Source organism: Calidris pugnax, unplaced genomic scaffold (assembly GCF_001431845.1).
Source record: "Calidris pugnax isolate Ruff unplaced genomic scaffold, ASM143184v1 scaffold215, whole genome shotgun sequence".
Lineage (NCBI taxonomy): Eukaryota > Metazoa > Chordata > Aves > Charadriiformes > Scolopacidae > Calidris > Calidris pugnax.
Window position 1 is genome coordinate 174214 of NW_015090997.1, and position 10426 is coordinate 184639.

At 58.7% G+C, this 10426-nt stretch overlaps 2 protein-coding genes across 2 annotated transcripts in view; both read left to right on the forward strand.

Moving 5' to 3' along the window:
* Positions 1–653: 653 nt before the first annotated feature.
* On the forward strand, positions 654–6463 carry CTSE (cathepsin E). Its single transcript, XM_014955419.1, has 9 exons — positions 654–721; positions 1853–2009; positions 3000–3117; positions 4161–4279; positions 4372–4571; positions 4833–4955; positions 5049–5190; positions 5295–5393; positions 6045–6463. Exons 1-9 carry the CDS (start codon positions 654–656, stop codon positions 6207–6209), a joined length of 1191 nt encoding a protein of 396 aa, XP_014810905.1. The 3' UTR covers positions 6210–6463.
* Positions 6464–9605: 3142 nt separating this feature from the next.
* The window catches only part of RAB7B (RAB7B, member RAS oncogene family), a 5495-nt gene continuing 4674 nt past the window's right edge, over positions 9606–10426 (forward strand). Inside the window, exon 1 of the mRNA XM_014955421.1 lies at positions 9606–9714. The gene's annotated coding sequence lies outside the window, so the exon portion shown is untranslated. The remainder of the gene's footprint in view (positions 9715–10426) is intronic.

Sequence of the window (10426 nt, forward strand, 5' to 3'; positions counted from 1 at the left end):
GGGGAAGAGCCCATTAATGGCTGTGAGGCACCACCTAACTCTCTCCTGTGCAAAACCGACCCGGCTGTGATGACACTGACTGCAATTTGAAAGGGAAAGTTGCAGATTCCTGAGCGGTCCCTCACTGCTAATTAGTCTTTGCCTTCTAAAGTTTGTTCAGCCACCACCCGATGCTACGAACACATCCCTTTCCTGCACCCCCTCCAGCACCCCATGGCGGCAGGGGGTGGCTGTGGGGCAGAGGAAAGGGGAAACGCAGCATTTTGGGGGGGTTTCCACCAGTTTAGGTGGGCAGTGCGATTTCCAGTGGATAAGGTGCAGGTGGTGGGATGGAGACCCCCTTCTGCTCCTGCTGCAGGACCTTCGCTGCCCCCAAAAGCATCTGACACCCCCTCACACACACACACCCAGCTCCCAGCACGTCCCCATACCCCGTCCTGCTCGGCCCCTCGCCCACGAGAACAAACTTGACCCCGGGGGCACCGGCTCTGCCTCTGCCTCACCTGGGACGTGGCCAGTGATTCATTTCCAACCGCCAAAGCCCCGTGTTGACACTGAGCGGGGCGTTATCGCGGGCGCAGCGGGGCCAGGCCGTACCTGCTGGTATAAGAAGGACGCGGCGGCGCTGCCCGCACCCGCAGAGCCCGGCCGACATGAAGCGCCTCCTCCTCCTCCTCCTCCTCGCCATGCTCTGCCTCTGCCTGGCCAGCGGCTTGAAAAGGTAAGGGGGGTCCCCAGGGTGTCCCCCCACCCTCCCCCCAGCTCCCTGGGCTCTCGGAGGGGCTTTGCTCCTGGGGTGCTGTGTGGGCACACAGGGATGTGTGGGCAGAGCTGACTCCCCCAGCACCCTGCGGTGTGACGGGAGAGTGGGGACCACACAAGGACCATGCATGGCTTTGGTGGTTTGCTCCCATCAGCTCCGTGGCCACCTCCATCCCTCCGGGGGATCCCTGTCAGCAGCAGTGGGCTGTGGCGAGGGCTGCAGGATGAGCCACTGGCCCCAGCCCAGGGCTGTGCAAGCAGACGGGGCAGAAAACACCAGCATGAAGTCTCCTCTCCCAGACTGAGGGTCCTTTTCCATCAGACCTGCTGGGCTCCTGCTCCATCTGGAGCACTGGGTCCAGTTCTGGGCTCCCCAGTTCCAGAAGAACAGGGAACTGCTGGAGAGGGGACAGTAGAGGGATACAAAGATGATGAGGGGCCTGGAGCATCTCTCTTACGAGGAGAGGCTGAGGGACTTGGGGCTTTTTAGTCTAGAAAAGAGAAGACTGAGGGGGGATATGATCAATGCTTCTAAATATTTAAAGGGTGGGTGTCAAGAGGATGGGGCCAGGCTTTTTTCAGTGGTGCCCAGGGACAGGACAAGAGGGAACAGGCACAAACTTGAACGTAAGAAGTTCCATCTAAACATGAGGAGGAACGTCTTTCCTGTGAGGGTGGCAGAGCCCTGGCAGAGGCTGCCCAGGGAGGTGGTGGAGTCTCCTTCTCTGGAGACATTCCAACCCCACCTGGACATGTTTCTGTGGGACCTGCTCTGGGTGGACCTGCTCTGGCAGGGGGTTGGAGGAGATGATCTCCAGAGGTCCCTTCCAACCCCATGTCATTCTGTGATTCTGAGACCCCTTGCTGCAATCAGGCTTGTGGGCTCTACTGAAGGTTTGTCCTTGATTTGCCATCTCCTAAAACACCTCTGTCCCAGCTAGAAAGCATCATCATGGGGGATGCAGGGAAGCAGGCTCTGGACCTGCATCCTGGTGGCATGGGGACCCTCAGGGCAGAGGTGGGGGACTGCGGGACATCAGCAGCATCGGTGGCCCCAGGGCGAGTGACCAGGACCCTTGTTCCCCCCCAGGGTGACCCTGAGGCGTCACCGCTCCCTGCGGAAGACGCTGCGGGACCGTGGGCAGCTCTCCCATTTCTGGAAAGCCCACCGGCTGGACATGGTCCAGTACAGCGAGGACTGCGCCGCCTTCACGGAGACCAACGAGCCCCTCATCAACTACCTGGACGTAAGCGTGGTGGCACCGAGGCCTGGGGAGGGGGTGCTGAGCCCCAGCGAACCCCCCCAGAAGGTCCTTAGTTTGCGTGAGTGGTGCCCCGATGCCCAGATGCTTCCCACAAAGCCCATTCCTGCAGCCAGTGCCCCGGCGTGCCAGGGCTCGCCGCCTGCCCGCTCCCGCCTGGGCCTTTGTTCCCAGGAATGTGACGATGAGAAGGGACAAGGGACCGCATTCATGGCGGGCACCACCAGCCCTCCCCTTGCCCGCTGCCCTCCCCGAGCCCGACACGCTCTCGGGCACACGGCGGGGAGATAAATTTCCTCCCAAACGAGCATGTATCTCAGGCAGCAGAGAAGTCCCCACCACAAAGAACACGGAGGTGGTGGGTGTCCCCCAGGCTCACCCCATTCCCCACAGCATGAGGGTCCTGTCCCCTCTGGGACACTGTCTCTGCCCGCTGCCCTCCCCGAGCTCGACACGCTCTCGGGCACACGGCAGGGAGATAAATTTCCTCCCAAATGAACACGTATCTCAGGCAGCAGAGAAGTCCCCGCCACAAAGAACCCGGAGGTGGTGGGTGTCCCCCAGGTTCACCCCATTCCCCACAGCGTGAGGGTCCTGTCCCCTCTGGGACACTGTCTGCATCCCGCTGATGGGGGTCCCCTCGGGGTCCTGTCCCCAGAGCCCCTGCCACTGTCTGCATCCTGCTGATGGGGGTCCCCTCAGGGTCCTGCCTTCCCAGTGAATCCAGCAGGAAAAGGATGGCACCCACACCCCCCGTCCTGCCATTTGTTCTGGGCTGGCCTCGCCATCCCTTAAATATTTGGGTTCTTTATGTCACCTGGCACGATGTGGCTGTGAGAGATCAAACACTGCCCCGGTGCCAGCCATCCCCCCACACCGAACCCCCTCAGTCCCCTGCAGCCTCCCTGGCACAGGCTCCCCTTTCCCGGGATTTCTTGGCATGCTGATGGCTCTCTCTTCTCCACCCTGTGCCAGATGGAGTATTTCGGGCAGATTTCCATTGGAACCCCCCCCCAGAACTTCACCGTGGTGTTCGACACGGGCTCCTCCAACCTCTGGGTGCCGTCCATCTACTGCGTCAGCAAAGCCTGTGGTGAGTGGGGGCTCCCCAACTGGCTGACCCCCCCCAGCCGTCAGTGGTGGGACCCCTCAGGTGGCCCCAGTGAGGCTGTGGGGTCACCAGCACACACAGTCCAGGCACACTGGGGGGACTCCCTACCCAGCAGAGCCCCCCCAAAGCACACAGGGGTAACAGAAACCTGGGGGGGTGGTCGAGGGGGGGCTCAGGGGGTTTGTTTGCTCGCACCACCAGCACCATCAGCCTGTGGGAGGATGGGATGTGTTCTTCAGGCCATTCTTATGGGAGAGCCTTTAAACAAACAAGCAAAGATGACAGCACATAATATGGCTTGTCAGCACGGGGCTGGGTGGCAGGAACAAGGCGGGCACAGAGACCACGGCACAGCCCCGGGCTGCTTGCCCAGGGCTCAGCGGGTGACAAGCACTGGGCTTGTTGGGGCTCTGAGCCATGAGCCACCTCTGGTGAGTCCAGCCCTGCTGTCCCGGGACACGGAGCATCTCTGAGCAGCCCCAGGGCTCCTCACCTGCTTCTGAGGGTGGCTGGGGAGGGCAGATGGGTACAGTGGGGTCTGTGGGGCTGCTTCTGTCTGTAAAACAGCCAGATGGTGCTGGTCAGAGAAGCTGTGGCTGCCCCGTCCCTGGAGGGGTTCAAGGCCAGGTTGGAGGGGGCTTGGAGCAACCTGGTCTGGTGGGAGGTGGGACTGGATGATCTTTAAGCTCTCTCCCAACCCAAACCATTCTATGATTCTACGATCTTCAGGTCTCACAAAAATATTGCACGAGCTAATCCCACTCCCCTTAACAAGCCTCACCCCTTTCAGGCAGATCGAAGTGGGGTAAGTTTTACCCCTTCTCCAAACACCAGTGTGTCCCGTTGTCCCATGAGCAGCTTTTTCCCCTGGCAGTGTGTCCATGACACAGGCATTTTGGCAATGCCACGTTGCCCCATCAGTTTGCTCTGAGGCTGGTCGCTGCCACCAGGAGCTGGGGCTCCTGGCACCCATGGCCATGCAGATAAATAGCATTTCTGGTGAGACCTCCCATCTCCTTCCCCAGCTGCACACACCAGGTTTCAGCCCTCAGAGTCCAGCACGTACCAGGCGGTAGGAACCCCTTTCTCCATCCAGTATGGGACCGGCAGCTTGACGGGGGTGATCGGATCTGACCAAGTAACCGTGAGTCATCTTTGGTTTCTCCTGCTCTGGACAAAGTGCCTGGGACTTGCCTACAGACTCAGCATCACCATTGAGCCTCCTCCTCCCCGCAGGTGGAGGGCCTCACCGTGAGCAACCAGCAGTTTGCAGAGAGTGTCAGCGAGCCGGGAAAAGCCTTCCTGGATGCCGAGTTCGATGGGATCCTGGGGCTGGCTTATCCCTCCCTGGCTGTGGACGGGGTCACCCCCGTCTTTGACAACATGATGGCACAAAATCTGGTGGAGCTGCCCATGTTCTCCGTCTACATGAGCACGTACGGACACGGCTTTGCTGCAGGCTGTTGTTTAGACTCAGTCATTGGGGTTTTATTTGGAGGGGGCTGATAAAATAAGGGTGTTTTCTGGAAATATTAAAGGGGTTTTTTTGGTCCTGTGCTGAGCATCACAGACCTGAGGCCTTACAGGAATAAATTGGGAAGGAAGAGAATGGGTATAAATCCACCCATTTAAAACGTGATGTGCGAAGTAAAAGAGAAAAAATCCCTCACATTTCCTCCTCCTCCTCCTCCCTCCAGGAACCCCGAATCCTCCCTGGGAGGAGAGCTGCTCTTTGGTGGCTTTGACCCCTCCCGCTTCAAGGGGACCTTGAACTGGGTGCCGGTCACCCAGCAGGGCTACTGGCAGATCCAGCTGGACAAGTGAGTGGTGCTGGGCAGGGAGGGAAGGGCTGGGCTGGGGCAGGGGAACAGGGTAATTCCCTCCTGGTCCTTCTCTCTTTCCTCCTCCTCCAGCATCCAGGTGGGTGGGACAGTGGCTTTCTGCGCCAACGGCTGCCAGGCCATCGTGGACACCGGGACCTCGCTCATCACAGGTCCCACCAAGGATGTAAAAGAGCTGCAGAGCTATATTGGTGCCACACCTGTGGATGGAGAGGTGAGAGGGTGGGGAGAGGAGGGGGGCAAAGTCCTGGGACCCCCACCCCACTGGGATGGACATCCCGTGGAGCAGCCCCGCTGAGCTGCCCGGCCGTTCCACAGTACGCCGTGGAGTGCAGCAATCTCAACGTGATGCCTGACGTGACCTTCACCATCAACGGGCTCCCCTACACGCTCAGCGCCCAGGCCTACACCCTCATGGTACGGCTGTGGCTCCAACGGTGCCACTACCCCCAATTCCCATCCCCTGGGTTGGAAAAGAGGCTCCAGAGACCAAGGTGGCCCAGAGCCACCCCAGGAGCTGAGCCATGTGTCCCAGCAGGTGACGAGCCCCAGTGCTTCGTGCACAGGACCTGCAGACATCGTTCCTGCATGTTTCCATATGCAGGAGCATGTTCAGTTTGGAGAAGAGGAGGCTGAGGGGAGACCTCATTGCCCTCTACAACTCCCTGAAACTTCTCCCAAGACAATAATGACAGGACCAGAGGAAATGGTCTGAAGTTGTGGCAGGGGAGGTTTAGATTAGATATTGGGAAGAATGACTTTCCTGAGAGGGTGGTCAGGCACTGGAACAGCCTGCCCAGGGAGGTGGTGGAGTCTCCATCCCTGGAGGTATTTAAGAAATGTGTGTGCACTTCAGGGCATGCTCTAGTGCCCGAGATTGTTGGGTGTGGTGATTTTTGTGGTGATGGGGTGTTGGTTTTTTTGTTTTGGTGTTATGGGGTTTTTTTTGTTTTGGTTTTTTTTTTTGTGGTTGGACTCAATGACCTCAAAGGTCCCTTCCAACCATGAAGATTCTGTGATTCTGAGGCTCTCAGGTTCATCCCCAGCTTTGCACTTCTCCTCCCCCAGGAGTCCAGTGACAACATGGTCTTCTGCACCAGTGGCTTCCAGGGGATGGACATCCCCCCTCCCGCCGGACCCCTCTGGATTCTGGGTGACGTTTTCATCCGTCAGTTTTACTCCGTCTTCGACCGCGGGAATAACAGGGTGGGGTTGGCCCCCGCCGTCCCTTAGGGCTGCAGCATCCCGTGGATCAGGAGGGGAACGGAGCCATCAGGCTGCTGCCCTCGCGCAGGGCAGGGGACATCAGTGTCCCTGGAGGTGATGAAGACACCTGGGGACCGCGGCTGAAGAGCCCAGCAGAGGTTTGGTCCACACCAGGAAGCCGAGTTTCATAATAAATACAGAAATGGCCTGAGCAGTTCCGTGATCTGCTTTGTGATCTGCTCTGCTCTGTGATCTGCTTTGCAGGTTCTTTTTTTTTTTTTCTTTTAAAACACGGGCCAATAAAAGCTCTAATAAAACAAAATCTGCCAGTTCGTGTTGATCATCACACCAGCAGCCCCACAGATCTCAGCTGGGATGGACGGGAGCGTTAAATCCTCCTTCCCCAGCCCCTGCCCTCCTCCCGGCGAGCGGAAAGCACCCACGGCACCGCAGCAAGGTCGGTTGTTCCTGGAGTCTTGGTGGTGCAGGAGGTGCTGGATCTGAAAGGTCAGCCTCTGTGGTCTTTAGCTGGGATTTCCAGAAGAGGACACTTTGCCCATGGGGAGCAGAAAGTCCCCAGAGGTGGTTGTGGGCACCCCCGAGCTCCCTGCAAAGGGCAGGGGCTGGGGGAGCAGCGAATTCACCCAGAAAACAAGTCGCTTCAGCAGGTTCAGCTGATGCTGGGAAAACCAGAAGGTGAGGAGGGGACTGGGGAGACCCTGGGGCTCTTTCAGTGCCACAAAACTCCTGGTACAACTGGTGATTTCCAGGGAATTTTGCTTTGATACCCCGGGCACTTGCAAAAGACATTGTGGTTGTGGGTGCCCAAAGAGAGAGAGGGCAAACCAGGGGCTAGTGGCCACGGGATGGACTGGCTTGGAAGGTTGGGGTCCTGGGGATTGAGGGGATCTGGGGGGGTCCCAGGGGGCTGTGGGGCTCCCCGTGAGTCACTGCAGCGCAGGGGACTTGCTGACGGTGCGAGGGATGCGGGAGGAAGCGTGAGCAATCGTGGCTCATGCATGATGCATCCCGAGACACGCATGGAAGGCGGCGAGAAAGGGAAGCACAGAGAAGGGTTATTTTTATCCACGCTTTTGCTGGGCTCGCAGGGCCCTGCAGCCCCCGAGGGGCCGGGGTTCCCCCCGCCAGGACCAGCTTTTCTGGCTGCTGTATCTTTCGGAGCAAACTTCAGGGTTGGGTCTGAGAGCGCTGGAAAAATTCAGATGTGGTTGCAAACTTTGCGGCTCAGCCTCGTCGTTTGCAATAAAGGAAAATATCTGCCTTACCCAGGAACATTGATTGTGCCACTGACCAACATATGGTTTCTGTAACTGGTTCCTGTATTGACTTCACCTCAGCCGTGCTTTCCCCAGGCACAGCAAAGATAAGGTGCAGGGGCAGCTGGACAAAGGTCTCCTCTCCTTCTTCCAGCTTAACTCTTAGCACGCCCAGGTGCTGCTGGGCACCAGCCCATCACCGTGGCTATAGGCACCGGGGGAGCATCCAGCTTCCCCAGCACGATGAGGGGCCGCCTGGTGTCCACCAGGACCAGCAGCAGAGGTGGCTCAGCCTGGACTCAACCAGGACTGCTCCAGCACCTTGTTCCCTTGGGATCCCAGAGCATCCCACGTCCTCTCGGTGGGTCTCAGGGGGCTTCCAGCCCTTCTCCCTGCACTCAGGGGGTGCTCCAGCAAACACTCAGCATCCCAATAGGGAGCAACCAGGCTCTTGCTGTCCCCTGGGGTGCAGAGGTGGCCGAAAAGCTGTAGGGAACAGTTTAGTCACTCGGATGCCTTTTGTTTTCTTCCGCTTCCCTCACTCTCACTGCCCCACCAGCCTTGCTCAACTGGTGATTTCCAGGGAATTTTGCTTTGATACCCCGGGCACTTGCAAAAGACATTGTGGTTGTGGGTGCCCAAAGAGAGAGAGGGCAAACCAGGGGCTAGTGGCCACGGGATGGACTGGCTTGGAAGGTTGGGGTCCTGGGGATTGAGGGGATCTGGGGGGGTCCCAGGGGGCTGTGGGGCTCCCCGTGAGTCACTGCAGCGCAGGGGACTTGCTGACGGTGCGAGGGATGCGGGAGGAAGCGTGAGCAATCGTGGCTCATGCATGATGCATCCCGAGACACGCATGGAAGGCGTCTTTCCGTGCCACAAAACTCCCGGAACAACTGGTGATTTCCAGGGAATTTTGCTTTGATACCCCGGGCACTTGCAAAAGACAACGTGGTTGTGGGTGCCCAAAGAGAGAGGGCAAACCAGGGGCCAGTGGCCGCGGGAGGGGCTGGCTTAGAGGGTTGGGGTCTTGGGGATTGAGGGGATCTGGGGGGGGTCCCAGGGGGCTGTGGGGCTCCCCGTGAGTCACTGCAGCGCAGGGGACTTGCTGACGGTGCGAGGGATGCGGGAGGAAGCGTGAGCAATCGTGGCTCATGCATGATGCATCCCGAGACACGCATGGAAGGCGGCGAGAAAGGGAAGCACAGAGAAGGGTTATTTTTATCCACGCTTTTGCTGGGCTCGCAGGGCCCTGCAGCCCCCGAGGGGCCGGGGTTCCCCCCGCCAGGACCAGCTTTTCTGGCTGCTGTATCTTTCGGAGCAAACTTCAGGGTTGGGTCTGAGAGCACTGGAAAAATTCAGATGTGGTTGCAAACTTTGCGGCTCAGCCTCGTCGTTTGCAATAAAGGAAAATATCTGCCTTACCCAGGAACATTGATTGTGCCACTGACCAACATATGGTTTCTGTAACTGGTTCCTGTATTGACTTCACCTCAGCCGTGCTTTCCCCAGGCACAGCAAAGATAAGGTGCAGGGGCAGCTGGACAAAGGTCTCCTCTCCTTCTTCCAGCTTAACTCTTAGCACGCCCAGGTGCTGCTGGGCACCAGCCCATCACCGTGGCTATAGGCACCGGGGGAGCATCCAGCTTCCCCAGCACGATGAGGGGCCGCCTGGTGTCCACCAGGACCAGCAGCAAGAGGTGGCTCAGCCTGGACTCGACCAGGACTGCTCCAGCACCTTGTTCTCTTGGGATCCCAGAGCATCCCACGTCCTCTCGGTGGGTCTCAGGGGGCTTCCAGCCCTTCTCCCTGCACTCAGGGGGTGCTCCAGCAAACACTCAGCATCCCAATAGGGAGCAACCAGGCTCTTGCTGTCCCCTGGGGTGCAGAGGTGGCCGAAAAGCTGTAGGGAACAGTTTAGTCACTCGGATGCCTTTTGTTTTCTTCCGCTTCCCTCACTCTCACTGCCCCACCAGCCTTGCTGCAGGGAACAGCCCGTCCCCTCCTCGGCCACACGAGCTTTTCCCCTGGACGTGGCGGTCACCAGCCTGTGTTTCATCCTCTCCCAGCTGCCAGACCTTCCTCATAGTCACAGGGCACAAGCCCCACGCTGTTTCCCTCAAAATTGCTGACTCGGTGAAGCCACCGGGAGAGGACCGTAGGCTGTCAGACCGACAGACTGTGGTTGTGGGAGCTGCTGAGCAACATCTTGGCCGTCGTCTCCTCCTCTGCCTTCATCCGTGGCTGCACCAGGAGTGGTAAGGAGAGCGGGAGCTTTGGGCAAAAAATCCCTTTTCTTGTGAAATCCAACAAAAGCCAGTGCCTGGGATGGGCACCCTGATGGGTACAGTCCCTTCTGCCAAAAGCAGAAGTGGCTGTGGGCACGGGCTGGAGCAACACAACCATAAACCCCATCTCCACTGGGGTGGAGAGGCGTGGATCATCTGACTGGGTGAGCAACCTCCGTCCCACCAGGCTTGGAGGGGACATGTGGAGAAGAATGAGGGCAAAAGCAGTCAGGAAAGGAGGAGGCTGCACAACAAAGTCTCGCTGCGAGGGCAAAAGTGAAGCAGCGAGACAAAAATAGGTTAAAAAAAGGATTTAGGAGAGACCTGCTCTGGAGAAACACCAGCCTTTTAGCCACCACCACGCTGAGAACTGGCTCAGGTGCTTCTCCTGCTTCATCCCAGCTCCTCCCTGCGCTTGGGGAGGGGGGGAGTGGAAAAACAGATTTTTCTGGCCAGACAGGTCCCAAAATTACGCCTGGGGAAGGAGGAGGAGGAGGGTTTCTCCTGCTGAGCGCAGCGATATTCCCTGAGATCCCATAAGGGATGTCTATGGGGCGAGGAGGGGGGAAATCTACAAAAATGAGGGCAACCAGTGGAAAAGCAGAAGCCGGTGGCCTCGGCGGGACCCTGTGCCCGGGGGACGCGGGGGGACCTGGGGTCCCCCCGCATCCCCCGGGCACAG